The sequence below is a fragment of the Physeter macrocephalus genome, chromosome 7 (assembly GCF_002837175.3).
Source record: "Physeter macrocephalus isolate SW-GA chromosome 7, ASM283717v5, whole genome shotgun sequence".
Lineage (NCBI taxonomy): Eukaryota > Metazoa > Chordata > Mammalia > Artiodactyla > Physeteridae > Physeter > Physeter macrocephalus.
The window spans coordinates 3,431,849-3,457,206 of NC_041220.1; the positions used below are offsets into that span (position 1 = coordinate 3,431,849).

The 25,358-nt window shown below is 37.6% G+C and overlaps 1 protein-coding gene across 10 annotated transcripts in view; it reads left to right on the forward strand.

Moving 5' to 3' along the window:
* RAPGEF2 (Rap guanine nucleotide exchange factor 2) overlaps positions 1–25,358 on the forward strand; it is a 339,240-nt gene that overhangs the window by 128,930 nt on the left and 184,952 nt on the right. For 6 of the 10 annotated variants that reach the window (XR_008617729.1, XR_003680424.2, XR_003680423.2 and 3 more), the window contains 3 exons: positions 17,216–17,291; positions 19,185–19,352; positions 21,800–21,817. Coding sequence is in view for 7 of the 10 variants with exons in the window: in XM_024126687.3 (XP_023982455.1) it covers positions 17,216–17,291; positions 19,185–19,352; positions 21,800–21,817 (262 nt within the window). In the remaining 3 variants the exon portion in view is untranslated. Of the gene's footprint in view, positions 1–6,639; positions 6,663–6,989; positions 7,271–7,326; positions 8,381–17,215; positions 17,292–19,184; positions 19,353–21,799; positions 21,818–25,358 lie in introns of those variants that run through there. The other 4 variants (XM_028491561.1, XM_024126692.3, XM_024126690.3 and 1 more) reach the window with 4 other exon arrangements.

The window sequence follows — 25,358 nt, forward strand, 5'->3', positions numbered from 1 at the left end:
TGGCCGCTGAGCCTGCGCGTCCGGAGCCTGTGCTCCGCAACGGGAGAGGCCACAGCAGTGAGAGGCCCGTGTACCGCAAAAAAAAAAAAGTATCCTCCTAAGGAGAAGAGAATGGATATTGGAACAGACAGCCAGCAGCCTCTTTAGTTTCCCTCACACTCTCTTAGTTTGTCAGTAACCTTTCTTTACTAGACCCGTCTGTTCCTCAGCCGTGTGCCTTGCTCCTTCAGCTGTTACATCATCTATAACTTCCACTTGTTCTACCTGAGATTGACTCAAGTCCAAGTATTCCCAGGACACACACACACACACACACATAAGGTAAACGTATATATTAAAGATTTTAAGGAAGCGCTGGGAAGGAGCTCCAAATAAGGCAATTATATCTTGAAACAAATGTGAGCTTGGTTTGACTAGAGTTGATGCTATCGAAGGGAGAGTTTAGTTGCACTTGATATAAATATATGCTGTGTTAAATATGCAGTAAGGTAGACGTATAAATTAAAGAAATAGGGTAAAATATGTTAAACGATACAGTGGGATATACCAAAACATTCCCCCTTTGGGTATCAGCTATACTTTCTGCCCCAGTACACAGCATCTTCATCTTGGAAAGCTAACATGATTTTAGCATCATTTAGACCATACTCCCATGTGATACCCGATCCTCAGAGCAGTACTGTTCTCTAGAGAGGGAGCTCGGTGGCTGGGTCCAGTTGGGAATTTGGTTGCTGTAACTACAGCTTCGCAGGTGAGCGGTACGTGTAAGTCAGGCTTCCACGGTCCTTGGACTACTGGCGTTGGTGGTGTCCTAACAAAGTAAGTAGCCTTCAAAGGAAGATCTCTGATGTGTTTGTGTGTAGAGATGATGTGGTATCACAAGTCACCTGATGCTTGAAGTCTTCAGTTGGGGAGTTTAGTCATCTATGGTCCTCGTATAACCGAGTGTGTGATTTCATCCTAGAAGTCCGTATTTGCAGTGATGTTTGGATTTCTCGCAAAAGTAAATATTATATTTCATAAACGTTTTCAAGTCTGACATGCATGCGTCAATGAAATACTGTATTGTTTTTCTCTGTAAAATGTTGGAATTGTTTGTCTGCTGCTAAGCGTAAAGGAACTCCCAACCCTTGTGTGTGCACACTTATTTTGGGGAAGGTTTGGTTTGGAGGGGTGTGTGAATTACTGTTTCACCTGTATGAATTCAAAGTGCCTTAAAGTACATAGCAACTAAATTGGGTTTTGTTTAAAGAAATATACTTTCAGTATTGGGGACACTGACAGAAAATGACAAGAGTAAGGCTGTCGCTAAGAGAGAGATTCATAGAAGAAGCAAATTATACTTGGTAAAACTGGAATGTCTATTAAAATAAAATTTCCGATTAACCGTAGTTCAGGGACCTTCTATTTTATTTTACATTGACTATAAAATTACTATGACTGTAAAATTACATATATAGTATATAGGTGCATGTTGTATATAATAGACAACACCAGTCACGTATTTGAATGTTAAAGAAAATGAATTTATTCTGTACTATGAACCCCACTTTATTTTTTAGATGTACTAAAAATTCTTTAAAAGTACTTCAAGAATTAAAAATAGTTTAAATAAAGTGAAATAATAGCTTAGACATGTATATCACTGCCTTTTTTATGTTAGAATTTAATTAAATATAATGTGGGTTTAAAAGCTGCCAGCTTAATATTTATTACTGATTAGAATATTGAACTGTAAGTTCAAAATATTAAAAAAATTTATTTCCTTAGATATTTCTTATTTTTGCCACACATTTATGGCTTTATAGGTGTTGGATATTTTTGCAGTTAAATATAAAATATTTCTGGTATTGAATGTTCATGTGTTACATAGATCTACATAAACATCAAATAACTGGAATTTTTTAGTTCCGCTTTTTAAAGTTTTTTTTTGAGTCAGACATTTAAGGGTAATTTTTATATTACCTTTTACCTGATGACTCACTTTACATTTTATAGCTGTAAACTGCTTAGTGTGTCGGTTTCATTAAGATAACTTTGTTATTTCTTAAACATTTTCAGATAATTTTTAAAATTAGGGCAATGGCCAAAATCTGTCCAACGCTTTCCTGTATTTTATTTTTATTATTATTTTTTGGTTCACTGTGGTACAGTTAGAAAACCACCATTAAGTATTCATACTTAATTCAGTTTTACAAACAGGAAAACTATCTTCTTTCATCAATCTAAATCATATCCAGAATGTATATAAGTATGTATGTATGTATGTATATCAGAGGTTTTCTGCTGCCATGGTAGTTTATATACTCTATAATAATAATAATTAATTCTTATTCAGAATTTTGAGACCATTTCAGTTTACCACTTTGTCACCTCATCTTGGAGTTTAACTAATACATAATTTTGGAAACAGAATGAATAGGGTCTTCAAGGTTTTATAATCATTATCCTATTTAAGTGAACTTTGAAAAGAATTGAGATAATATTGACATATTAAGTAAACTTTTGTATGTTAATTTTGTATATAATTAATTTATATAGTTATATGTAGTTTATAGTATATATAGTTATATTTTTTATATATATATAGTTAATTTTGTGTATGGAAGCATCATTGTGGCTAAAGCAGAGATTTTTTTTTGGTTATTTATGTCAGAGTACAGAGTAATTATTGTCCTTCAAATAAATGGAGAAGAGCTGCCTGATAACCTCTCAAGCTTGAGAAGTATGTTTTAACTTTTCTAAGAATGTGCTTGTGGAACAAAAAGTAGAAAAAACCTTGTTTAGAGTCCTTGTATTTGGCAATAAAGATGGTTAGGAGATAACATGAAAGGTTTGACCGAACTGGGCCTGTTACTGGATTCACCTGGCTTAGAATGGGTACAGTACTGAGATCCAGGCTCTGGAGGTTTTCAGTCACTACAATCTGGGCTGGACTTTATACTCCTGTTTTCAAAACTTACAAGCAGTTGGTCAGTCAGATCTGAACTGAGCAGCTGGGCTAATGACCATGGAACCAATGTGTAAGCACTGGAGTTTTTTTTTTTTTGTTTGTTTGTTTTTTTTTTTTTTTTGCGGTACGCGGGCCTCTCACTGTTGTGGCCTCTCCCGTTGCGGAGCACAGGCTCCGGACGCGCAGGCTCAGCGGCCATGGCTCACGGGCCCAGCCGCTCCGCGGCATGTGGGATCTTCCCGGACCAGGGCACAAACCCGTGTCCCCTGCATCGGCAGGCGGACTCTCAAACACTGTGCCACCAGGGAAGCCCTAGCACTGGAGTTTTAAGATGAGTGAATGAGGGGACTCTGGAAGATGCCATAAAGCTGGGACTAGAGATAGGAACCCCATCTCTGTGGCCTTGGTTGGCCAAGGTCAAGGGCCTGACCAGTGTTTTCATGGAAGTAGAATTCAATGTGAAAGTAGTTTAGGAGGACTGATGATGGAATTTAGTGACTGAAATTATAGATAAGGGAGAGGATGGACTAAAAGATGCTTTGAACTTGCATGTCTGGCAGTGTGATGCATTTGACAGCTACAGCCTAATCCAGAGGGTTGAGGTGGGTGGATATTAGAGGTGAAATGAGTATTTTTGATTTCAGGGCAGGTTATGGTTCGTGTTTTGACAGACAGGGGAGCTGCAGGGAGGAGTGTGAAGACATGATCTGGGCATTGAGTCACCTGAAAAGCTTTGGGGGAAGGGGAGGGGAGGGTGGAGGGGCAGGTAAATAGGGGGAATACAGGGGCAAAAAAAGAGGTGCTTATCATGTCAGAGGCTATAGAGACAGACTTTGCCAACTAAACTTTTGCTTTACTGCCCATTCCAGTCCTACTTTGAAGCAAGTCATGCAATATATTGCCAATTCTTATATAAAGGGGATGCCAGATATTATAAATCCTATAGAATTTTGTAAGTGAGGTAGTGTTAATTTTTACAAAACATAGTTTGAAAATGATGGTTTGGGTTGCTTCCAGGTTTTGGCTTCTGTTTGTGTGGACATATGTTTTCATGACTTCTTGAATGCATACCTAGGAGTGGAATTGCTGGGTTATGTGGTAAATGTATGTTTAACTTTATAAGGAGCTGTCACACTGTTTTCCATAGTGGCCGTAACATTTTGCCCTTCACACTAGCAGTTTTTGAGAGTTTTGGTTGCTCCACATCTTCTCCAACACTTGGTATTGTCCATCTTTTTGATTTTAGCCACTCTAGCATATATGTGACGGTCATCTCACTGGTTTTATTATGTGTTTCTCTGAAGACTAGTGTTGTTGAGAATTTTTTTATGTGTTTATTGGCCATTCACATATCTTCTTTGAAGCATTAGTTTACCCATTTCAAACAGTTTTTTTAAAAATTGGATTTGCCCATTAAAAAAATATTGAATTGACTGTCTTATTTTTGAGTGTGTTCTTTATGTATTCTGGGTACAATTCCTTCTTTCGATATATTTAGCAAAATTTTTCTTCCAATCTGTGGCTTGCCTTTTTCTTAACTGTGTCTTTTAAAAGCAAATCTTTCCACCTTAATGAAGTCCATTTATGTGCTTTCTTTTATAGTTTGTACTTTTGGTGTCCTGTTTAAGAAATCTTTTCTTCACTTGATGTCAGAAAGGTTTTCTTATGTTTTTCTTCTAGAAATTTAATAGTTTTAGCTCGTCCATTTAGGCCTGAGATCCATTTTGATTTAATTTTTGTGTATGGTGTAAGTAAGGGTTGAGGTTTGGCTTATGTTTCTCCATACAGATATTCATCTGTTTCAGAACTGTTTATTGAAAAGAACATTTTTTATGCATTAAGTTGCCTTGGCACATTTATTAAAAATCAATAGACCAAATTTGTTTCAGGTCTGTTTCTGGACTCTTTCTTTTCTTCTGTTGATCTATTGATGCGTGTCAATTCTTATACCAATACCACATTATCTTTACTTGTGTAGCTTTATAGTAAAAGTCCTGTAGTATAAATCCCTCACTTTTGTTCTTTATCAAAATTATTTAGCTCTTCTATGTCTTTGCTTTTCCATATAAATTCTGAAATCTGCGTGTCAGTGTTAGGGTTTGACTGGAATTGTATTGAATCTGTAGATGAGTTTGGGAAGGTTTACTATCTTAATATTGAGCCTTCCAAACCATGAACATGGTATAGCTCATAATTTATCTAGATCTTCTATTATTTTCCTTTGTAGGGTTGCATCCCCTTTTGTAGTTTTTAGTGTACAGGTCATACACAGCCTTCGTTAAATATATTCCTAAATATGTTTTGATGATACATACTAGGTTTTTAACTACCTCAATCTATGAGAACAGATCTGAAACAGGTTAAACAATATTGCCAGGGTTACTGTTGGTAGAATTAGAAGGAACAGTTATTTACAAAACAAGGGAAAACAAGATAAGTATGGTGTGTGAAAAATGTCCACATTCCATGCAGATGAATTCAATAAATTGACATTTTATTACTTGATATCTTTGTAAGATATCACACGTGTGAATTTATGCTTTTCCTTTCTTGGAAATGTGTTCTTTTAACTTCTAAGAATTTTATGAATGCAGTATTATTCAAGTGACCTGAATTATTGTTTGGGTCCTATTCTATAAAGACGTGTGCTATTTCAACTTCTTTTATGACATATACCAGATTTGGGGGAGGCTGGTGGCTGGGTTTGGGTGCCATTCGTATAAGCCTTTAAAGAATATCAGATGTTTCTGTTGCCATTATTTGAATGTTTGATTCTTGAGATCAATTCAGGTTTTTACTGGTTAGGATGAATCTGAACTATTCATTTGAGTTCATCTACCATTTTTCTCACTAACAAGTTAACATAGGTCTGTTCAGTTATTTATTCATGTAATTGTTTATTTTACCACTAATGAATTTTACAAAAGTCAAGTTATTTTCTTTTATTGTATTATTATTTTTTATATAAATTTGTTTATTTTATTTTTGGCTGCATTGGGTCTTTGTTGCTGTGCATTGGCTCTCTCTAGTTGCGGTGAGCGGGGGCTGCTCTTCTTTGCGGTGCACGGGCTTCTCACTGCGGTGGCTTCTCTTGTTGCGGAGCACGGGCTCTAGGCGCACGGGCTCAGTAGTTGTGGCACGCAGGCTCAGTAGTTGTGGCTCGTGGGCTCTAGAGGGCAGGCTCAGTAGTTGTGGCGCATGGGCTTAGCTGCTCCGCGGCACGTGGGATCTTCCTGGACCAGGGCTCGAGCCCGTGTTCCCTGAATTGGCAGGCGGACTCTCAACCACTGCGCCACCAGGGAAGCCCAAAAGTCAGGTTATTTTAAAATAAGACCTCAGAGCTGAGCTTCCTCGCCTCTTCAGCCCGTCCACAGTGTGCTTTGCACAATGAAACGGGGAAGATTTAACAAAGGCATTGTGGATAAGGCATGTGTCCAGAAGCTGATGGGAAAGCTGTTATGGGCCATAACTTTTATACAAACTGATCAGCTGCCATCTGTGTACAAAGCGCTGTGATCAGCAGAGACCTGTTTGTGCCACTGAGTAGACTGATAGCAGCACATCAGTTTAGCTGAGCTGTTCTCCAGCAGTCGGTCACGAGGACATAGACACCACCAAAGTGTAGTCATCATCACACTGCTGTCCTTTGCTGCTTAGATTGTGGCAAGAGACAAAAACTGCTTGCTCCCTTCACCCCCGCACAGCTGAGGTAAGAGCCACCTTTTTTCTCTAGAGGGGAAAAATAAGAGCAAAAGCAGCCTCTTTCAACTTTTCCCATGTTGTCTTGATATAAATTTATGCTCGTCTTTTCCATGGCAATCATTCCAGCCAGGTGCACAATTCAGCATCCCTCTGGTGGTGGAGAGCAGTGTCTGTAGAGTAGAGCTCGGGTAAATTTTAATAACAAAATTGCATTGCCGAGCCCACCTAAGCGTTTGACCTTGAAGGCTCAGAGGAGAGCAGACATGGCAGATTTCCCTACGTGCCCTTGACTTAGGAGAGTGGATAATGAATAGAAATTGATAAAGAGTGTCTGTCAGGCTGCCGCTGAGGTCATGAGGCTGGTATGCGGAAACAGTGCCCGCACGGCACGCGTAACTCAGAACTGCAGCCCGGAGGGAGGGTGGGTCACCGAAGCAGGAAATTGGCCGTCAGGAGGAATGCGGGCTCCGAGCGCAGGCTGCAGCCGCGTGGACTCAGCCGGAGAAAACGCAGGGGCCATGGGGCGGGCTCGGGGCTGCAGACACCTAACTCCTCACTCCTCTGCAGCGAGGCAGCACTGTTGCCACTGCTTCACAGATGTCGAGGCCCGTGCAGGTTAGGTTTGTTTTAAGGGGTTGAAATGTTAACAGCGCAAGTATCAGATGGCTAGTACTTCCGTAGTTGCTTAGATCACAGGCTACTGCGGAATGAACAGAGGCTGCGGGGGGAGCAGCTCTGCGGCTTCGCTTGTCATTTTTTTTTTTTTTCCTGTGCTCTGTTTTTATGAGCGAAGGTTAAAATGCGGAGATTGGCTGTGTAGAGGAGCAAACCTCTGTCCGTCTGTGCAGGGTGGTGACTGTTAGAATACTTCTAAATGAGCCTTGAAAGAAGCTGTTTCATTCTCCCAGATAGTTCTGAAATAGCCTGTTCACACGCACAGCTTTTACGTGTGCTTGGTGTGTGTATGTTTTCGTTTTAAATAGCCGTTACTTTTTTTTTTGCTTGTTAAACTAATGAGTGAGGACAAAATATTCGTAAAAGATTAAATGCATTTTTATGATGTCTTTAAAGCCGCCGTCCTCTTCTGTTAAACGTATTCCTGTAGAGTCTACTGATTTTTGAGAATGGAATTGATTGCATCGGCAGTTAGTTGTTAGATTTTTTTTTCTTAAGGTGTATTCTGCTCTCTGAAGACAAGTGTCACGTGAGTATTTTTTGTAAAAGTCCTAAATGAATAAATTGGTTCTGGTTTAGGAGCATCAGGCCGGACATTTTTTAGGTTTTAGTAACTGCTTATCATTTCCCAGAAATGAAGATATGAAAAATTGATATCTCGGAGAGTCACATTTTCAGTCCTTTTGTAAATTAGGATCTCCTGCCAGGGTAGTCACGGTTTGGTGGCTGTGTATTCCCTCTCTGGATGTAGCCCGACATGAGAAAGTTTACATTCCAGCACTGAGAAGTTGCATTCCACTGGGCAGTTCTGACGTCCCACAGGAATGCGGAGGCCCACACAAAGGGCAAGCTCAGGGCCACCGACGGAAGAGGCTTCCGTGCTCAGCGGCTGCCTTTCGTGGAAACCCACGCTCACAGCAAGTGCTCATGACTCAACTTGGATGGGGAAGATGTGGTCACAGGGACGCGGGACAGGATGGCCTTCCCTCAGAAGGAGCCCGCAAAACCCTGTCGGGTGAATCGCAGCCTGTGGGTATTTATGAAAACTAGGTAAGATTTTATATTTGCAGGCATTGGTGCTTTCTGCTTGTGAGCCTTGAACTTGAAAGAAAGCCCATCAGGCTGTTGACGTTCTTTCTCTATTTTACGTTACGTAGAAGACTAATTTTACTCTCAGGAAACTTTTTGTCTGCATATTCTGGGCACTATCCAGTCATCCCGTTCTGCACCTGTAAAAATATTAAACTTCGTTTATTTCACTTTTAGGAACTATTTGTAATTCTTAATTTTTAATTTGTTCCGTTAAAATAACTTCATGGGAGTGAAAATCTGGATTGTTAAACTGTCTTTGGAGCAACCCTTCCTCAATTAGTTTCACTGAGGGAATATGAGTATTTAGTAGTACTCTGCTTGTTATGCTGCAGGTGGTCTTTTCATTCATCATTTGCTGTGAGCTTAACCTTTTCTTTTAAAATAGCGCAGAGAACCAGTAGGTTGATGCAAAGGGAGTCTGCATCACTTTCAGTTGTCACCTTTGGTTATTTAGTGTAAGATTATCAGGACATTCTGAAATTACATTGAGGTTAACAGTTGAAAGCCAAGCTATACACCGTACTTTTACAGAACAATTTAGAAGGATTTAAAGACTATAGTCATTAAATGTTCACACCTTGTAGAATCAGAAGCCTATCAGCAGTCTTAAAACACACATACCATACTTCTCCATTTCTCCCTATCTCTTTCTAACTTTCTGGCTTTTGTGAAAGGCTGGCCTCAAGTAGAGAAAGGGCTAACAGGTTTTGAAGTATTCAGACCCAGTCTCATTGATAACTGTTACCTACATCTTTTTTTGAAAGACAGTTATTATCTATGTATTTTAATATGTGTATCTTATATGTAAATGCCCACGCACATAGAAAGACTGAAATTACCAGAAGACAGGGATAATTTTTTTTTAAAGTTTAAAAAAAAAAAAGCTGTGTCACTTTAAAAATTGAGTTTAAATTTTAAAAATATCTTTGTTTATCTTGGTATGTCGTATTATGAGTGCCATGTCAAAGGAGCAGATGTGCTAGTAGTTGAATTTCTGGCAGCAGCTGCCTGAAGAGGCTTGGTTTTTATAGATTTGACATTTAAATCTTTGAGTCTCCCAGGGTAACCCTCCAGCTCTTGATGGTCATTTGTAATTTTGCTGAGTTCGAGTTGCCATCTGAATGACAACAGCTGACTTGTCTTTCTCTCTTGGCCAACGAGTGAGCAAAAGCTTCTGAGAATCCACCTTTCCACAAAGCTCTGTTCCCCACTTGCCACGGGGTTTATGCTTTGCTGGTGTAAGGGATGCACTACAGCAGTATTCCTGAGGAGGTCTGCGAGTTACTCCCTGTACATGGCAAGCTTACCAAAGACCAGAGCTCTTACGTTATTGAGTGTGGAAAAGGGCTATAGCAGAAAGTCAGAGGAAGGGTCAGGTCAGTGTGGGATCCCAGAACCCTGGGTGATGGAGTCTGATGGTAATTTGGGGCATCTCTTTTAACCACCTACCCTTAGGTAGGTTGGCTTAGTTTCTCCACTTATGCAATGGAAATCGAACTGGAGGGACAGTTCTCATGGGAAGAGGAGGATGGCGGGTCATACATATTATAAGCACTTGGGGACCTTTTCCTAAACAGAAATATTTGAGGGCCTTTGATGTAGCACATTGGACTCTGACATACTTTCAGGTGTGAAGCTGGAGAAAAAATTGCCAAGAGACCCTGTACTATATGATTTTCAAGTTTTTTCTCAGCTCTGACATTCAAGAAATGCATTTTGTTTTTGAGATGCATTGTACGCAGCAAATAAGACTTTTTTTTTTTTTTTTTTTTTTTTTGCGGTACGCGGGCCTCTCACTGCTGCGGCCTCTCCCGTTGCGGAGCACAGGCTCCGGACGCGCAGGCTCAGCGGCCATGATGCAGGCTCTCGGGGTGGCTGCGCAGGGGGCGCGGCGGCTCGCTGCTGCCACCTGCTGGACGCTTCGGCGCGTGTCCAGGCCCCGCCATGGCTCATGGGCATAGTTGCTCCGCGGCACGTGGGATCTTCCCGGACTGGGGCACGAACCCGCGTCCCCTGCATCGGCAGGCGGACTCGCAACCACTGCGCCACCAGGGAAGCCCTGACATTCTTTTTTATTAAACTCATGGCACTCGCCGTTCTACCTGTTGTCACAACTTTCTGTGTAGTCATCTTCCATGGAAAACAAACTATTTAAGAATAGGGGTTATATTTAGTGAGTTTCTTGTAAGTTCTGTATTGATTACCTAGCTCATATTGATTCTGTAGTACGTGTCCAGTGAGTATTTGGAAGAGGAATAGGAAGCAAAATTGTATGTGTGTGTGCATCTCTCTCTCTTTCTCCCTCTCTCTCCATATATATGTGGACGCGGGGCAGGGAGACCCCCTAATTTATGACCAGGGATAAAATAAAAAACGGGATGATGCTGGGTGAGAGGAAAATGTAGGTATAATTGACTCTTCAAAACTGATTTCAGGTTACTGGGGTGGGGAAGGGTGGGTGGGAGGGATAGACTGGGAGTTTGGGATTGACACATTCACACTGCTATATATAAAATAGATAACCAACAAGGACCTACTGTAGAGCACAGGGAACTCTGCTCAATATTCTGTAATAACCTAAATGGGAAAAGAATTTGAAAAAGAATAGATACATGTATATGTATGACTGAATCATTTGGCTGTACACCTGAAACTAACACAACATTGTAAATAAACTATACTCCAATATAAAATAAAAATTTAAAAAAACTGATTTCAGATGTTTCATTAACATTTGTTTACCATCTCTTTGTATCTTCCTAGTTATTTCACCCATGACCTCTATCACTTCGTTGCTAAATTAGCGTAGAAAAAGATTGGTTCCAAGTTAATCAGTGATATAGCTCAGTCATCAAACTTAACTCTTCCTTTGCCCCTAAGGTTGGTTCTTTTTTGGTCAAAGTGGAGTTACTACTTATTCAAGTCCTGAATTTTGCCAAAATACTCAAAACCACTAAAACAAACAAACATACCAATCTTCTTGATAAGTTTCTCTTATATACTTAAAAAAAATTGCGGATATGTGCATGTGTGTGTGTGTGTATAATGTAAAATATGCCATTTTAACCATTAAAAGTGTAGGATTCAATGGCATGAATTGCAATCACACTGTTGTGCAACCATCATCACTACCTGTTTCCACAACTTATGTTTCATAGCTCCAAACAGAGACTTTGTAACTTTGCATTTCCCTAACCCCTGGAAACCTCAGGTCTACTTTCTGTCTTTATGAATTTACCTATTCTAGATATTTCATATAAGTGGACTCTTACAATATTTGTCATTTTGTGACTGGCTCTTGCACTTAGCATAATGCTTTCAAGGCTTATCCATGTTATAACATATATGAGAACTTCAGTCCTTTTTATTGCTGGATAATATTCCATTGTATATATCACATTTTGTTTATCCACTCATCAGTTGACACTTATGTTGTTTTCACCTTTTGGCTATTGCAAATAATGCTGCAGTGAAATATCTGTTTGGGTCCATGTTTTTGATACTTTTGGGTATTTATCTAGGAGTAGAATTGCTGGGTCTTATATTAATTCTGTGTTTAACTTTTTGAGGACGTGCCAAACTCTTTTCCACAGTGACGGCACCATCTTACATTCCCAACAGCAAAATTCAAGGGTTCCAGCTTCTCTAGATCCTCTTCAACATTTTTTGCATTCTTTGTTTTTGTTTTTGTTTTTTTAAATTATAGCCATCCTAATATCTCATTCACATCTAGTATCAGGTGTGATATGGTATCTGGTTGTGTTTTTTGTTGTCTTTTTGTTTGTTTGTTTTGTTTTTTCTTATTTTGAGAAAGCACAGCAAGGATTTATTAATAAGCACTCTTGGGGGGAGAGTGGGCAACTTGGGTGAGTAGCTTTGTTGTGGTTTTGATTTACTTTTCCCTAATAACTAAGGATGTTGATACATATATCTTCTTTGGAGAAAGGTCTGTTCAAGTCCTTTGCCTATTTTTTAATTGGGTTGTCTTTTTGTTGTTGAGCTATAGGAGTTCTTCATGTATTCTGGATATTAAACCCTTCTCAGATGTATGATTTGCAAATATTTTCTCCTGTTCTGCAGATTATCTTTTCAGTTTCTTGATAATGTCCTTCAGTGCACCTAAGTTTTCAGTTTTGATGAAGTTCAGTTTATTTATTTTTCCTTTTGCTGCTGGTCCTTTTGGTGTCCTCTCTGAGTCCATTGTCAAATCCAAGGTAATGATGATTTATCCCTTTTTTTTTTTTTTCCCCCTAAGAGTTTTATGGGTTTTGGCTCTTTTATTTAGTCAGTGATCCGTTTTCAGTTAATTTTTGTATGTCATGAGAGGTAGGGGTCCAACTTCATTCTTTTTCATGTGGAAATACAGTTGTCTCAGCACATTTGTTAAAGAGATTGTTCTTCCTCCATTGAATGAACTTGACCTTTGTCAAAATTAGCCATAGATATGGGTTTATTTCTGGGGTCTCAGTTTTATTTCATTGGTCCATATGTGTCTGTCCTTATGCCAGTACCACACTGGTTTGATTACTGCAGCTTTGTAGTAAGTTTTGAAATTAAAAGTGTGAGTTCACTAACTTTGCTGTTTTTCAAGATTGTTTTGGCTAATTAGGGCCCCTTGCAATTTCATATGAATGTGAAGATTGATTTTTCCATTTCTGCAAAAAATATTTTTGGGGGGATTTTGATGGGAATTGCATCGAATTTGTAGACCACTTTATGTAGTCTCTTATAAGACTTAATAATAAAAAAGAATGCATTTGATAGGACTAACTTCATTTCTGACAGTGGCACCAAGGAACATTTGGAGGAGAATTTAGGCAAATGGCTTTGGAACAATCTTTATCTATTTCTGACTTTTCTTAAAACCCTCAAGGATTGTAGGTGTACTTTTTAAGTTAACCAAGTTCTTATTTAATCTGTATCATTTCTACAGTTCCTTAAGTCATGATTTTAGAAATTTAAATGATACCAACTTTCAGCTGCTGTTAATAAGATTGAATGAAGTGTTCTTGTAATTTGTGCCTCTGGTTTTACAGAAAGCCCTTTGGATACCCTTAATTATTTTGTTGGAAACTTTTTAGCTCTGTGTTTTTCCCCTTAGAAACTTTTCTAGGGCAGTGCTCTATTGTAGATTTACGTGGTTTTCTATAAGGGTATGTATAGTAATTTTCATTTTTAATTTCTCTTAGTGTGTCCATCCTTTAGAGATGTATCTCTGTTTATTATTTATTATGTTAGCAGTTTACTGTGCTAATGCCTTGAAAGACTTCTAGTTTTCATTTGACTTTTAATTGAAACATGAGAACTCTTTGCTGTTTAATCTTATCTCACATACTTTGTGCATTTGATCACTTTTCACATAGAATATTTCCTTGTGCGGGTTGGGTCCTTACTGCTTTTTTATACACACATGAAACTTTATAAAAATGGCTTGTACTTTATTCTTACTGGCTTTGTTTTGTGCATTACTATCTAAACGTCTCTGTCATTTGTAAACCTGAGGATTTCTCTCCATTTCTTCCTACTAAATCATCTAAAATATTTTAAACATTTGGTCTTAATATCATCTGTGGGAGATCTTACCTGCTGTATGTCTCTATCCGGTTACCTTTTTTATCTCTAAAGTTTTCCAGGAGTGTATTTAAAAAAATTTTTTATGTATTTTTTTATTTTTATTGGAGTATAGTTGCTGTACAGTGTTGTGTTAGTTTCTACTGCACAGCAAAGTGAATCAGCTATACGTATACATATAGCCCCTCCTTTTTGGATTTCCTTCCCATTTAGGTCACCACAGAGCATTGAGTCCAGGACTGTATTTTTTTTTTTTTTTTTTTTTTTTTGAGTTACGCGGGCCTCTCCCGTTGCGGAGCACAGGCTCCGGACGCGCAGGCCCAGCGGCCATGGCTCACGGGCCCAGCCGCTCCGCGGCACGTGGGATCCTCCCAGACCGGGGCGCGAACCCGGTTCCCCTGCATCGGCAGGCGGAAGTGCAACCACTGCGCCACCAGGGAAGCCCCAGGACTGTATTTTTAAAGCAGTTTACTTATATAGAACTTGGTCAGAGATTTTTTTTAAAACTTAGTAAGTAATGGTGTTTACTTACTTTTGTTTCTATATTTATTGTTTCAAAGAATCAGAGAGTAGAAGCAGAAGTACTGTGTGGGCTGAATGGGTTTCTAGGTGACGTTTTTCATTCCTCCCTGACCATTCCTACCTTCCAGCCTCTGGCTTGTAAGCTAAGAGTAACTCCTCTCTGCCGTAGAGCCAAGGGACCTTGTCATTAGGCCCCAGCGAGTGCATTCATGACTTGCGCTTTAGCTCTTTTGAGGCCACTCTTCCCTTCTGGGTTCTTGGCTGTGTTCGAAACAATGGATTTTTGGATAAATGAAATAATTTATTCTCCCTTGCTGGAGCGGCTTCTCTGTGCATTTGCCTTTTCCCCCTCAATGTATTCAAAGAATTAACCTGACAAGAGTCTATTACTTCTCCTATGGTTCACACCTTTGTGATGGTCAGTAGAACCTGAGTCTTTGGGGGCTTCAAAGAGAGTTTCGTTAGATTTTAGTGCAGCTCACTTGGCGAAAGGCGTACAGATAGTTTTTGTAGCACATCTTAGGGGAAGCACACTTTTCACCCCCATAGTAAGTGTTAGTGCAGCTAGATACGTGGATATCTTCTCAGCCTTAAAGTTCTGTTGAACTAATGGCTGATTGGGCAGGGGTTTTACAGCCTTAATTCTGGAGTAGGGAGTGGTTGGTACTAGAATTAGGCATAAAATAAATAAATACCACATAGTTTATTCATGTTGATGTCACTACTTTTGTTGCAAAAATTTGTGAGCAACTCAATTCTAGCAGTTTTTATTTTTTATTAAGTTGTCATCTGAACATTGTATGCATTATAGACGTTTGATTTTTTTTTTTTTTTTTTTTTTTACTACATGAAATTTTAAAAAAGGAAAACCACTCGATCGTTATGATTATGAAGCTTGTCTGGTTCTGTAATTTAATAAAATACGAAAAAACAGAGTCACATGATTTTCTTTAGATTTTAATGCTATTTTATTTAGTGATAAAAGTTAAACATACAATATATGTTTTTACCTAGTCCTATAACAGGGTTCCATGGGCAATGATGGCATGAAAGCTGCTACATATTTTACTAACACACTATTTCTTAGTTTGTAGTGCATCATTAAATTATAAGCTTCATTGTAAAAAATTAAATTGCAAGTAGGTGGTTTCAAAAACCAGAAGCAAATTTTTGTGTGTGTTGAGAATTTTCTGCAACTTTAGTGGTCTTTAATTGTAAACTAAGAGGAGAATATGTAAAAATTTAGGTCATTTTAATTTCATGTGAAATAACATGAAAAAGAAGATAAGATGATTATATTTTTCTTGGCAGATTTTTTTCCACTTAAAAAAAGCACTTCAATATGTATGGTTGTGAGAATATGTATGTATGAATATTTTTTGAACGATTTTTCAGATATGCTAAGTATGGTTCTTTCTGATTTTGATAGAAACAATTTTGGAGCAGGAAATGACTTCAGTGATGGCCTGGGCTCACCCGATAACCTTAAAAATGAGTACGGTTTAGCCTATGAGGGTGGTCAAGTTGGTTTGCTAGAGGTCACAAGCTGATAGAGTGAGAACGTTGACTTTCTTGTTCTCTTCATCTTATATGACTTTTTTTTTTTCCTAGTCCAAGTTGGGTTCTAATATGTGAAACATTGTGTACTACCATGACATAAAGAGAGTTATAAAAGGAATGAGAATGTCCCTGGGAGCCGCTCAAATGTCTAATTGATTTGGGAAAAAAATGCTCTATAAAACAGCTCTTTGGAAGTGTTTTTTCCTCATATTTTTCTCAAAAGTAGGTTATTAAAAATGGTTACTGGGACTTCCCTGGCCGCCTAGTGGTTAAGACTCCGTACCTCCGCGTTTCCACTGCAGGGGCCACGGGTTCGATCCCTGGTTGGGAAATTAAGATCCCCCATGCTGCACGGTGTGGCCAGAAAAAAAATGGGTACTAAGATGTTGACTGGAGGGAAGGGAGGCCTTTTGGAGTAGCGAATGAGCAGCGGTAGGTGGTACGTTAGCAGAACAAGTCATGACTACTTAGAACTCTTCGTGGCTGTAGTTGGCATATAGCTATGCCAGAGAGAATAAATCTGCTCTGGTGTTAGGTGGGTGTTTCCACAGATGGGGCAGAGGTGCCGTGTCTGAAGTCGGCAGTGCAGTTTTCACGCGGAAAGGGGCTTTGGGAATGCATGTCCGCTTAAGTCACTGTGTAGCTGAAAGCCCTGAGTTGAATACCTTTTCCTTAAACTGATTTTGAATAAGTTGATTCGAAAATTTGGAAAAATAACTACATTTTTAAGTGAAAGAAATGTTTAACCTAAGCAAGTTAAGTTATAGAAGAGGATTATACGCATTTTATACTTCGGATATTTTTATAGTTTGCCATTGATCCAGTTCTCACCCCTGTTAGAATATTCTAAATCTTCACCTAACTGGGAGTGGTTTCAAACAGCCTAACACAAAACACATTCATAATGATTCTTCATTACTTACATTGTGAATTCAAAAACATTATATTGGAATTTTCCAGAAAAATATGTCTGAGATTTAAAAATTTGAATGGTTCCTTGTCATTCTGTGTAAATAATCGTTTGAGATCGTTCTTTTAATTCAGTGTATATTTTTATGGTTTTCTTCCTTGTTTTTATTCATCTGAAGGGTTAGCTTAAATTCATAATTTGTATTTCTTAAATCTTTTTTTTCTTTCTAGTTTTGGCAAGCGTTCTGCAGGAAGCTTTAGGCGTGGCTGTGAATGCATTGTGTTAGAGCCTTCTGAAATGATTGTGGTAAGAATACTTCTGTGAAGACTTTTTTCCCTTAAAAAAAAGTTATGAAATAAAAGTATTTTCACAGACTACTTATAATAGTGTATTATATATTTTATAACTTTAGGTATGTTTATTTCATAACTTTTTGAGTTTTAGTTCATAATCATTATAATTATTTATGGGATTCAAATAATGAAAAAGAAAGTTTAAAAGGGTCACATACCTAAATGTTTGGTGTTTGAACTTTATAAATCATTCTATGAAAATGCCATTTAATTTAAACTTGGGGAGAATCTTGGAATTGCAGGATTTTAGCTCTCCAAATATTGGTTGGAATGAGTGAGATACTTTAAATGAGACACAGTGATATGTATTCAGGGAACAATTGACATAAGGAAATCAGTTCACTTCCTTTATCTAATTGAAAGAAATTTGGAGGACTTTTCTGCTGGATAAATACTCTGTTGAGATTTTTATCTCTATTTAATTGAATAGTGTGATTTAAAAAATATATTGAGGTAAGACAGATGCAAAAAAACGTAACGTTAGAAGAGATATTAGGAACATAATTATTTTTACTGGTGCTTTAAGAAGAGCCTGTCACATTCTTCCTTACTATATGGAAATGATTTTAAGATGGGACACTATGTGCCCCTTGACAAAATCAGCAACAAAAATAAGATAAGACTGGAGGGGGTGCCCGGTAGAGACATTCGGTTGGTTGATGTGCATAGTATTTCCCATCCAGTATCTATCCGGGCAGGGAAACTTTTTGAATAAATGATGGCCTAAAATAGATGATGGTGGAGGCTCTTTATTCATATTTAATAAAATATTTGGTAGATGCCTATACGTCTATTTTCAGAGGAGATGTAGGTTTTTCCCCCGTGATGGAGGAGAGGAATTTGTCAGAAATGGGAACTTCCTCATCAAAGCTAGTGAAAACTTTTGGTAAAACTTCCCAAAATTTACTGTTGAGTGAGCAAGTGGCATGGTGGTGAGTAAAGATTTAGGAGTGGAAAAATGTAGGCAGAAACGTCGGGCTTCCCAGCCACAGGTCTTGAAAAGCATTTTAGATATTTCCTCGAGATTTTGGTCTCTGTTACTGCTGTTTTGTGTTGATCTGAAGGATTTTTGATCTTCAAAATCCCTTGAGGGTTTTGTCCTTGTCCATGTGTTGCTAACTGCTAGGTTTGTCAGTGTGAGGACCATCTTAGCGTCTAAATGTGCTTTGTGAGCAACACCGTTTTCATTATGTAAGTGTGACGAGGATTAACCGAACGTAGCTTTTCTTCTGTTAGTCCATTCGTCACTTTCTAAATGTTTAAAATGAGGAACTTAGTGCTTGAGAACAATGCTGTTTATAATAAAAGAAAAAAGAAACTGAATCCGTAGAATGAAAGTAGGAAGAGAAGCCGTTGAGTAATCTACCAGAGTCATTCTACCAGTAGTCGTGTCTGAGTCATTTGGGATTTGGGGTTTTTTTGTTTTTTTTTTTTTTTTTTTTTTTTAAACAGATTTACTTCATGAGAGTTTTTGTGCTTTAGTTAAGACAATGGGACAGTTGCTTTCATAATGCATGGTGATGTATCCTGTGAGATCTTTCATTAATAAATCAGGACAAAGACTACTGAAAATATCCTTCCCTTTGAGACTGCAGGAAATTCAAGAGTTACCCATATTGTCCTAAGTGGAACTGAAAATGCCTCTTTTCTTTTATAAAGAAAAGTTACTCAGAACCAGTTAGTTTCAGAGAAGTTCAAAAACATTTCAAGTCTGTCGAGATAGTTTGTCTACAAATGTCTTTGCACAATGAATGAATGTGGACTATCCGTAAGTTTTATTCTGCATCTAATCTTAATATGGAACATGGTGTTTGAAGAAATGAAATCTTGGGGGATTTTATTTCAGGTAGACTATATGGATGAAAATGAAGAGTATTTTCAGCGTCAAGCTTCTCATCGACAGTCGCGAAGGAGATTTAGAAAAATCAACCAGAAAGGGGAAAGACAAACGATTATTGATACTGTGGATCCTTATCCTGTGGGCAAACCACCTTTGCCTAGAGGCTATCATACGGTAAGTTATACAAGTATAATAATTATATTTATCTTTATAACTTTTTGTTGGGAGTTTTGTGAAAAGACATACATTTTCTGTTTTTGATGAATAATTCCTTTCTGTGGTATACTTAGTCAAAGTGCAGATTTTTCTGGAAACACACATAATATGAATAGTTTAAGGAGCATTGAAATAAGATATCAAAAGGCATTGTTTAGCCTTTTTATTTCTTAACATGGTCTCTGAGGATCAGCTTTGTGATCAGCATGTACAGTTGTAACTGGGGTATTTTTAGGTTCTTATCTTAATCTAAAATTTTGCCCTTTCCCTCACCGTCCCCAGTGGCGGGTATCATACCTGTTTTTTTTTTGTTGTTTTTTTTTTTTTGCAGGCCCAGCAGCCGTGGCTCACGGGCCCAGCCGCTCCGCGGCACGTGGGATCTTCCCGGCCCGGGGCACGAACCCGCGTCCCCTGCATCAGCGGGCGGACTCACAACCCCTGCGCCACCAGGGAAGCCCTCATACCTGTTTTTTATTCAAAAGTTAGATATTTTAAAATTACCTATTATTTTCATACCATTCTGGGAATATTATCTGAGAATTTTTTGTTTTTAATATGATGAAGTGAGAGCATAACTTGAAATGATGCTTCTGTAAATCCCAGTGTAAAGATGGTCTGAAGCATTTCTAATAGGTTCAGAGGTCCTCTTTAATGCTTTCACCACTTGATTGTCATTTATTTCGTAAATATTAGGTGAAGAAACTACTTTTTATGTTTGAGGAAACCGAGGCACAGATAATGAGTGATTTGTACAAGACCCCAGCATAGTCAGTTTGGGAGCCTGTTTTTCTCACTCATTTCTCTCGGCTCAGCTGGGCTGTGTCCACGTCCTCTGGTGGCCCACCCAGAATAGTGGCAAATATATTTGAGGATTTCTGTTTTCAAGAAGAAAGTAACTTGAATTCTTACATATGTCATAATAAGGTCAAATATGGTTTAGCTATACTTATAATACCATTAAATGAGCACTCATTTGTGAAATTAATTTTAAAATAAAAATAGGTAAAAGACAACTATTTTACATTTCTTATTTGTCTTCCGTATCCTCTTCTTTCTTTTTGCAAATAAGTACAAATGCAAACTGCATGGGGAAATGTATATAGACTGAAAACTATGTACTTAATTCTCTGGTAACTTGCAGTGATGCATTTTATGCCCGCACTTCATGTGTTCCGTTTCTGAGAACCTTTGTATTGGAAGATCTCAGCAGTTGTGGCCGCCAGCTCTCCGCCTACTCCTCTCACTGCCCCTGCACAAGTTTAATTTAACATGAATTTCATAGTTGAATCATTTCATTGAGCTCATTTGGAAAGGGTTGCTTTTTGCTCATCATAAAGTCAGCTTTGTTTGCCTGCTGGAGAGCCTTGGTATTTTTTTGAAAAAACCTATGAAAGGTTTTTTGTTACCATTGTCTATAAAAGAAGGTAGTATTTTTAGTGTCGATGTAGCATCATGGAAGAAGGAAATATGGATTAAAAATAGTTGTACACATTAATAGTACAATCTACTAATATTGTTAATACTCTTTCTGCTTTGGAATTATTTTTCCAAATCAGATTCTATACCAAGATATTTAGCGGCAGTGTGGGTTACTAAAAATTTAGTGTTAAAGCTGATTGGTTTGATTTTATAGTTGTATTTGTCCCATTTAAGTTGGTGGGTGTCATTTTATAATTATTTCTCTCTCCTGTCCCCATGTTTTCCCCCTTTATGGAATACTTCACCCACCTCCCCTACATGACTCCCCCTTTTTAATCTGATTTTTTTTTTAATGTATAGTTTTTAAAAATTATTCAAGATTACTTTTTTTTAGTAGTTTTAAAAAATGTCTTACCTGGTCAACAGGTACTTTTATGAGGGAAAATTCAGTACTAGGGTGAAAATTTTAACTTGCTTACTGATGGATCAGGTACCAGTTTGCTAATATGTGACATGGTGGTATTAATTTTTCTAAATGAGTTCCGATGGGCAACAAGTGTCATAATTCTAAATATTGAATCCCGTCTTTTCATGCAAATTGTGTTTTAATGTTATTTATATAATTATTATTTTGCCGAAGTACATGCTTTTAACATAGGAAGACAACAAAATTAGCCCTAAGTCACGTTTACTTATTCTGAGCAGAAATACTCCTTTTGAAAGAACCCTAGTAAGGTGGGAGCCAGGGTGAAAAGTTTGTTGAAAAGGTGCATGGTCCTACTTCACAGGCGACCTAAATGGTTGCAGGTGCCTTTCAAGTGCATGGCTAAGGAACATAAAGGACATCATACATGTAGCCAGTGCTGTATGGTCATTCTTAACCTAATTTAACATGATCTTCATTTTGGCAGATGTACTGTAGCATGTCTGATAATGTCATCTTTTCCTTTCCTCCTCTATGGCACTCATTTCATTTTGGCTCAAAGGAATGCACTAAATCTCAGGTATTGTAATTTGTGTGTGGTCTCCTAATACTAACCTCAGTTCATTTGTGAATTTGCATTGTAACTAATGAGTTTATAATATCGATGTGTTTTGCTTGGTCTTGTTCTTTTGTATTTTGCCCTGATTTAGTAAAATCCCTTACAACTTTGAAACTATCAGTGGTTTGGTTGATGTCACAGGCTGCTTTATTTGTGCAGACCTAGGGATAAATTGCTCACTTTCTTTGAAGAACGAATAAAAGTGCAGACTATGTATTTTTAAGAATGAGTGGAGCACAGCTCTTAACTAATCTGCTTTGCGCATAAAGAAATGAAGAGAGAAAGACAGGCAGATAGACATCATGGATGTTTAACTGCTTTTTGTGTGAAAGTTTTATGGGAAATCCATTAGACATTTACATTTTAAAGGCTATGGGTGAAAGCTTTAAATTTCAGGAATCCCAGTGTGAGAGCATTTTGGGAGACCACTGGTAAAATTTTAGTCAGAATAAAGGCTTTGTCAAAAAGGGAATAAGGATTTACAATTCGCTTGCATTTTCTTATTTGCGCTTGATTCTTAACCAGATTTCATGCTTTTATTTCATTCTGTATTTTAATTGAGGCCTATAATAATATCTTTGCTCATTTGTTTCATGCTAGTATATGACTAATTTACGGTTTCAGCATTACTCGTTTGAAATTTTGGGTCAGATTTGGGGTTGTCAGGGAAGAAAAACTCGTTTATCTCTGGAAACTAATTGGTTAAGTAACTAGTGAAATGTTACGGTTGTGTTTTCTTATTGCCCGGGAAAAAGATCATGAATAATTTAATTCACATTAGAGGAAGGCTACTGTCAATGTAATATCTTTGGCTATTACAGTAACCTCGCCTGAAAACACGAAATATTTGTATAACTTTTCGAATTAAAATAAGGCCATTACTTTACATTCTATACAACATAATGCATATTAAAATGTCACAGGTGACATAATTGCTGTATTTTAGAAGCGCTGCTAATTTTTCAGTGATGTGGTAAATCTAAAAAATGTTGATAGTTTTGAAATTTGATAAGATTCTGATAAAATTGTATAAAAATTTTTAAAATTGCACCAGTGTTTTGAGCTTTTATCTAGTACATGTATGCTTAAAACGTATATAACTTTAATATTTTAAAAGGTACACCAGTATGTAGTGAGTCCTCCTCTTTTTCAGTATGAGAAATTACAGGTTAGTCTAATTCCCATTTAGAAGTAGGGATTGAATTTAAAATGTGCACTGGGTTATGATGTATACCTTATGTACACTTTTAAAAATTAGACGTGTTGCAGCAGTTTAAGACAGATGATGATAATTTTCTTCAGAAACACGAATACTCACATAGTCCATGTAGAGTGTTTTCAGGTCACTTTTTCAAGGCAAGTGTGTGAGGTTTGCAGAGAATAAGCATTTTTAAATGCAGTGAGAAGGCAAGATTGGAGATGGCTTTCCTTAGCATTTTCTTACATTTTGATGAGTTGGGTTGAGGCCGTGTTTAAGACTGCCAGAGAACAGGATGCGGCAGGAATTTTCGGTCTTTGAGTGGGGAGAGGCAGGTGGCAGAGGCAGGTCGTGGATGAGGCTCCCGGCAGAGGCTGGGAAATTGGGGGTCATTTCTAGACTGACTTGGGACTTTGGACAGGTTTACCTTGTCGACAGGCTCGGAATAGGGTGGGGGGGGAAACCTCTTTATTTTACCCCTAATTACAGGCCGCCTCTGCATTGGTGGGTAATTTATTCTAGAAGTTTGGGTGGGTAGGGAAATGTGAGTTCCATAATAAGAATGGAGAGGAGAGGGAGAGGACTTAAAAGGGAAGAAGGGCCTTCTTACTTTCACCTGGTTGCAGGGATGGGGAAGCTGGCACATACCTGCACATACCTGTTCTGTCACCTTTTTATTCCTTTTTTTTTTTAATGGGAAAAAGAACTTAAAAGGGAAGAAGGGCCTTCTTACTTTCACCTGGTTGCAGGGATGGGGAAGCTGGCACATACCTGCACATACCTGTTCTGTCACCTTTTTATTCCTTTTTTTTTTTTTTAATGGGAAAAAGAAAAAAACAGCTCCGCTCTCTTCCTCGTTTAGAAAGTGTGAAAATTGTGCCAGAGATATTAGACTGAAGACTAAGGAAAAGTTGTCCCGTCTAAACTGTGGAGGTGATCTGTACTGACTGACGTTTCCTACCTTTGCAGCCTTCCAGGGCTGATTGCATAATTAAAATGCTCTCTACTCTTTGAGGTTCCGATTGACTTTCCACCTCCACTCCTACTTACCCCCCAAAGTGTGGCTTTACTTTATACAAATTTGAATTAGGAGGATTCAAACACAATATAACATAAAACTTATTTATAAAGTTTCAGTCAATGCAAACTTTTGGAAATAAGGAGAACCCATCAGTCATAGAAAAAGGTATTTCCCACACATTCTGTTAGTAATCCTTTTCTACAATGGGAATATACACTTCAGGGCACCGTTTAATAATTATGTATTGAATTTTTCAGTAGGTCAGGCTTAGTTTAAAGTTCTTGGGGCAGGTGTGCAAAAGAAATAAAAATACTGCATAAAAGTAAGTTAATATAATCTAAGTTGAATACAATGTAATATTACAAAAACATCATGGAATTATTTTTTTTATTATAGTCGGTGATAATACAATATCTTTAACGTAGCACCAATGTAATAAGATTGATTCTTATATGAGGTGTATGAAAATGAGTCCTATTTTTAATAAGGTTATTCTTCATAATAATATAAGACAAGTACTATTTCTTCTAATGGTTATATAATCATTCCTAGGTTATATATATCCTATATATCTCTGAATATAATCTATCACTTTTTTCTAAGTGATGGATTTGATTTAAGTTAGTTTCATCTTCAGTTAAGGACTTCTTAGTAGGTTAATTTCAAAAAAAAATTTAAATATTGAAACATGAAAAAATTACAGTGTTTGTGTGATTATGCACATTTATTTGACATTAGACTTTTTGACTTGAGCTGTTGTTCTTGCATTAGAAATAGGCAATATTTTCCCTCACGTTACGGCTTTGTTTTGTCACTTATTCTTTACTTTTTTACTGAGGTCTTCTTACTTTAGTCCAGTATATGCTACTTAACAGTAAGAGCATGTGTTGTGTATCAGTGACTTGTGTGTCTACTAAATTTCCTAGAATATTAAGGTCTTAAGATTTTAACTTATAACCGTCAGTTCATATCCCACTTGACTAATTTATTCAATGATGATATTTAAAATCTGTTTATATGCATATACAGAAATTATTCAAGTATGGGGAAATTTCTTAATTATTTGAATATTTATATTCTTCATCTTTCATCAGGCATTTGTTTGCTTAATTAAATCTAAAGCCTTTGTCTTCAGTATGGTCATCAATCACTCTCTGTGAATTATAATAGGATGGAGTTTCAGAAAATTTGTGTATTATGTTTCTTTTTTTCTTTCTTTTTTTTTTTTTTTTTTTGCGCTACGCGGGCCTCTCACTGTTGTGGCCCCCCTGCTGGGGAGCGCA